General features: G+C 38.2%; 1 protein-coding gene across 1 annotated transcript in view; it reads left to right on the top strand.

The window, feature by feature from the left end:
- The first annotated feature begins 340 nt into the window (after nt 1-340).
- LOC148765809 (uncharacterized) overlaps nt 341-6,000 on the top strand; it is a 73,629-nt gene continuing 67,969 nt past the window's right edge. The window contains exon 1 of the mRNA XM_088812364.1: nt 341-430. Coding sequence (XP_088668490.1) covers nt 341-430 — 90 coding nt within the window. The remainder of the gene's footprint in view (nt 431-6,000) is intronic.

The raw sequence follows: 6,000 nt of genomic DNA, 5'->3' as shown, positions 1-6,000 counted from the left end.
GAGGAGTTGTACCATTCCATGCACAATAGGTACTAGGTATTTTGGGCGGGCGTTGTGTGATCAAGGGGCGAGCGTAAATTTAATGCCTTTATCAATTTATGAGAAATTGAATTTAGGAGAAATTAAGCCCACTTCCGTGACCTTGCAGCTATCCGATAGATCTTTTACTCACCCTTTAGGTATAGTGGAGGATGTATTGGTCAAGGTAGATAAGTTTATACTCCCGGCCGATTTTCTAGTACTAGACATAGAGGAAGATGAAAATATTCCCCTTATCTTAGGACTCCCCTTCTTAGCGATCGGTAGGTCAATTATTGATGTAGAAAAAAAAGGGCTAAGAATGAGTGTGGGGGAAGAAACAGTTATCTTCAAGGTGTACCGGGTGGATGAAAAGCCTACTACGGCTAATGGGTGTTATGTACTTGACGAGGTAAGTGATTCTAAACTTTTTCCTGTTAAATTACACGATTTAAATTTTTTGTGGATACTAATGTGCATGTAGGAGAACAAAAGAAAAAGGTTGAGTTGGTTACAATACCTACTCAAAACACCGTGATAAAAGACGATGTTGGCACGCCTCATGACATCAAGAAGAATAAATTCAAGGGCATTCCTAAGCGAACCAATCGAAAGAAGAATCGGATCAACCCATTTATTCAAGACTTTCTCCAAAAGTAAGTAAGGAGATGGGTTCAAAAGCTAAGGGGTTGAAGAGCAAGAACAAAGTCTGGCTGAAGACTGTAAACTTAGCGCTTCTCGGGAGGCAACCCGAGATTTTCATTTTTATTTATTTATTTAGTTTTTTCTTGTTTTATTTTATATATTTATTTTATAAGAATGCAAGCTAACAATTTAAGCATATTTTTTTTTATTATTTTTTATTTTTTTTTCAGGAGTAAAAGTGCAATTTGGAGTACCACACGGCCGTCCCAAAACAAAGCCAAAATCTCATACGGCCGTGTGGAAATCGGAAAAAGCTACTGCCCAATTTCGGCCGTGCGAACCTCAACTGAAGCATAATAAAGGCAAGGGTGGAAGCGCAGCCCGGACATGGCCAAAACGGCTTATTCAGGTGTATTCTATCCTTAAACTTCGTGCTTATTACATTGAGGGCAATGTAAATTTTAAGTTTGGGGGTGGATAATCACTTGCTTTTATGTGCTTTAATTTTTTAGTTTGCATGCCTTAGGATTTTTTTTTATTTTTGTTATTTTAGTTTATTTATTGCTTTCGAAAATAAAAAAAAAATGAGTTGAGATAAATGCTTCGATGAATCATGATGATGAAAGATGGTTGATGTTTAATGATGAAATTGCTTGCTTTATCTTGATTGTGATTGAATTTTGGTGAGCTTTTGATTCAAAGTGTCGTAGGAAGGAGTCATTGTTAGGAATCACGAATTATGCCTTGCTTTGGTTGAAAGTTTTGTGTTTTAAAACGTGGAATTAATTTATGCTATATCATATGCTATTCGGTTTTAGAACTTGCCTTAGGAATTTACAAAAGTGAAATATTAAATTGTTGAGCAATTTGGGAAGTAATTTGGGCCATCCTTGAACCGTTTGAGCCTTTCAAGCCTACCTTTAAATTTTTATCATTCGAACCTTGATTGAGCCTTGGAGAAACGGTGATCTTTCTTTTAGCCAATGTGTTTAAGGTAGAATAAATGGCGATTCTTGAAAAATTACCCTTTGGAGTTCGGTTGGAAAATTTTATAAGGTCCTTCTTCTTCCTCTACAAAAAAAAAAGAAGAGAAAAAAAAAAGAGAAAGAAGAAGAAGAGACTAGAAGGGAGATGAAAGGACTAGTTGTTGAATTTTTGTTTGAAAGCTCGATCCATTGTCTTAAGAGCAAAAGTGGAGACTTTTGAACTCTTAAAAATCGAGTTTATTAAAAGTCCTTGGAGGTGAATTCATTGTTTCAAACGCTTATCTTTCAAAATTTGGCGTAATCACCTCAATTCAAGAAGCATAGCCACCTATACCCATATCTCCTACCTCGAACCAAAAAGCCCAACATTTGAAAGTCAAAAAGTCCCAATGATCCCAATAGCTCAATTATTTGATACTAGCCGAGTAAAGAAATTTCGTGTGTCTTTGGAGTTGAATATTATTATGTAAGTATAAATTTTCTCCATTTTTAATGTACAAATATGGGATATTTGAAGCGATAGCATGGTTTGTGGTTTTTAGCAATGGTGAGTGAATACGTATCTTTGAATTACTAGCTTGTAAATTTTTGAGAATTGTTATGATAATTGCAAGTTCTGAAAAATGAAAGTTGACCATTAATCTATGTGATGAGAGGCAGTTGTTGAGAGTGTTGCTGTGAAAGTTGCTAGTTTTTGCTTGAGGACAAACAAAAGATCAAGTTTGGGGGTGTGTTAAGTATATATTTTTACACTTTATTGTATCTTTTTATTTGACCTTAAATATGGACGGCCGTGCCAACAGCAGAACTGGGGCAGAAGGTTTCGGCGATTCTCGCGCGGCCGTGTGAGATTTTAACTGATTTTCGCGCGGCCGTGCCAAAACACGCTGGAGACAATTTTGGACTTTTAAACACACAAGGAAACCTAGAATCATCTAACAAGTTGGGACATCTATTTAAGCCCAAACCAAGCACGAATCAAAGGACTTTTGACACAACCTTGGAGCGAGAGGAGCGAGAGAACGAAGAATTGATAAATCTTCATCACAAGTCTTCTTTTATCTATCTTTTCTTAATCTATATCTTTTTATATTTTTATTATGTTTTTCGTAGAGAACATGAGTAGCTATGTTTTTAATCTAGGATTTTGTTGGAACCCTATGTGGGGATGGTGAACCCGTTTTCTTGAGATTATGCAATTATGATTTTATGATTATTTCTTCTACTTGTTATGATTGTTAGTGCATGAACTTGATAAATTTATGTGTTTTATCTGTGATTATTGGGATTGACTCGACAAAGCTATTTTGATAATTAGACGGTAAGTAGAAGAACCTTCGAGTAGTTTTCACCGGATGAGTGTGTCAATTGCATGTGGTGTCGTAGACATACAGATACCACCTTTATTCATAATTTGTTTGCATAGACATATAGTGAACCGTTTATGAATAATAGACTCATAATACACGCGACAGCGGGTTATGAGTAAATTAGTGTCTTGGGTTAATAATCATGAATCATATATTTCATAATTGAGGGGTTTTGGGTGAGCAATTCTTGCATAGGGGGAAGATAAAATCCTAGGTCCGTTTTTATTGATATTTTCTCGTGTTTATTTGCTTTCTTAATTAGTTTAATTGTTTAATTGATTTAAATTGACAAACTTGCGTAGGCTGGATTAAAATCATAATTGTTAGAATTTGGTACTTAGGATTAGGTAATTTGCGTATTCCCTATGGGATCAACATCCGACTCTCACGAGTCCACTTTACTACTTGTTTGCGATACGTGCACTTGCGTGTTGGTATTTAGCACCCAACAGTAGGTGACCAACAAGCCAACATGTGGCTGTGGTCTTTCGTATTTATTATTGTAATAAACGAACCTTTATTCATATTAATTATAAAACAACTTGGAATTCTATATCTTTGTCCCTTTGTCACAAGCATAGATATAGTCCTTACAGTTATTATGAGTACGAGTAAATGATCGTTAGGATCGTGAGATATTTACTTTCGTATTATAACTGTTAAATGTGCTCCTAGTCGAAGGGTTACGCCACCAATGAGGATATCGGCCTTTCCCATTAAGAGACTAGCACTTAGTGTATGTGTACTGCATCTCATCAGTAAACGATATTGTGATATCGGCATACATAAGTGGGTGCTCGTAAGTTGACGAGTTCACTGAACTCTCTCACCCTAGAAATCTATAAGTGGTTCCCAATAATCGAGTAGAGATATCTATGGTATAGTTGTACACCATTAGTCCTTATGACCTAGACATCACCGAGACTTCACTAGAGGACCAGCTGTATCGTGACCTGTCCCTGAGTTCCACCGAGGACCATCCCAAGGGCCAGTGTTCGTGCAGTCCGAAATCTAGTGGGAGGTATGTGCATTGTAGTCGGGGATTCGATCGCTAGAATAATCTTGGATGTCTTGTGTGTTCTGATAGTTTCTAATCATTCTAAGTCTCTGGCCAAAGCTGACTAAGTGATGATTAGAGAATTCGATTCTCTAAGTCATGCACGTAATGATTACAACACTTAGAACGATCGCACCGTCATTGAACAAATAAAGAGGTCTCGACGAACCAATGCCTCTAGTTCAATCGGGACATATGTATGGAAGGGACCGTACTGTACGTTAACTATATTTGAAGGTTCTTGCAGGCACTTCATTTGTATCTAGGGAATCATGACGCGTAGTTGCTAGACGCCAATCTTGATTCGTTGGGCGATTAAAGTGAAACGAGCTTCATCTTAATCATAACTCTAAGGGAGGAGTTTTGATCACAAATGGTTGTGGGTCCCCGGCTAGCTTACACCTGAACCATCGAGGGTCACACTGCTCGTGCACATGAGATCTTTGAATAAACGGTCAGAGATAAAGTGGTTTATCTTTGCATGATTGGAAGTCAATTTGATTGGGTCCAACATTCGTAATTTGGAATTATGAATGAGAATAAGAAAAGGAAAAGAATAGACGAACATTGTAGTGGACTTTCTAAGTCGGGAAGTTTCCAAATTTAGAAAGTGCACTGAACTAGGGTTTCTACTTTTGGAAAGTTGGGAATTGAGAGTTGGCACTCGTAATGACGAGGACTTTATAATGATTCCGAAAATGTAATCGTTACAATTTTCCGATCATTGAAATGAGAGAGACGAGCAAGTAAAAGTACTAACGAACTTAAGCTGTTGAGCCCAGTCCAACTTAAGCCCTCTAGGGTTTTATGCAAGGCACTATATATACTTGATTTATAGGCATTGCACAAAAAAAAAAACAAGACCTAACCCTAACCCTAGCCGCTCCCTCTCTCGATCGGCCACCCTCTCCCGCGGCCACCACCGCCGCCGTCGCCGCTATCTCGCCGGAATCGGCCATCCCTTGGCCGATCCAAGTTGGTAGTTCTTTTCTCTTTTCGTTTCTTCCGTTTTATTCTAACTACTTCGTGTCTAGTGCCAAGTTTTTGTAGATCGAAGTATACGAGGTGAAATCCGAGAGGAGGAAGATCGAAGAATCAAGAGCAGCCCTCGAGCCGACGACGCACGCAACCCCACGCGCCGCCCCGAAGACCCCGCGTGAGATACACGCGCCGCCGTGCCCGTCTCGCCGCTGCTGCCGCTGCACCGCTGCTGCCCCGGATTGTACGGATTGGTTTCCATAGCAATCTCGACTTGCTTAGCGCTCCTACCTCACGCTTCAAGAGGTAAACACACGAATTTCATGTTCTTGATTCGTTTACGTTTAAACAATATATTCATGTTCGTTATCGTATGATTTTATGTGATTACGTGAAATCGTTTTAATTGTTGCGAGCATGTTATTTGGTTTAAACGCGAGCATGCTAATTGATTTAAATTCGGTTAAATTATTTAGCATGTATGTTGTTTTAAATTTCGCTGGAAGCGCAAAGGTACGCAATTAATTGTTTCAATTTGTCGGGCATGTGTTTATGTGTTTATGTGTTTTAAAATCGTTTAAATCACATAAAATTTTGTTTTCCGCTGCGTACACGTGCCCGATTCCCAACAGTGGTATCAGAGCTCGTTGCGCAATTGATTGCGTTCGTTTTAATATGCTATGATTTTATGCATGTTCGATTTATTAAAGTAGTGATTGTTGTATTATGTAATTGGGAGTTTTCGTAAGTTTAAAATATTTTTGAAATATTGTTTAGAATTTTTTCCAGCTTTAAAATTGTTTAAAATTGGAAAAACGGATCTGAAATTATTTTAAAACGTCGGTTTTTAAATTGTTCGGATCGAACCGGTTGGACCGGCCGGTTCGATGGTTGTGCACGTTACAGTTGACCGAATCCAAGTGGATTCGGGTTGGTCAGACCGGTT

This window comes from Erythranthe guttata, chromosome 13, assembly GCF_056151865.1.
Source record: "Erythranthe guttata isolate IM_541 chromosome 13, IM_541, whole genome shotgun sequence".
NCBI classification, from domain to species: Eukaryota; Viridiplantae; Streptophyta; class Magnoliopsida; order Lamiales; family Phrymaceae; genus Erythranthe; species Erythranthe guttata.
Note: the sequence above shows the minus strand (reverse complement) of the source record. Positions and strands in the feature narration are given on the sequence as shown.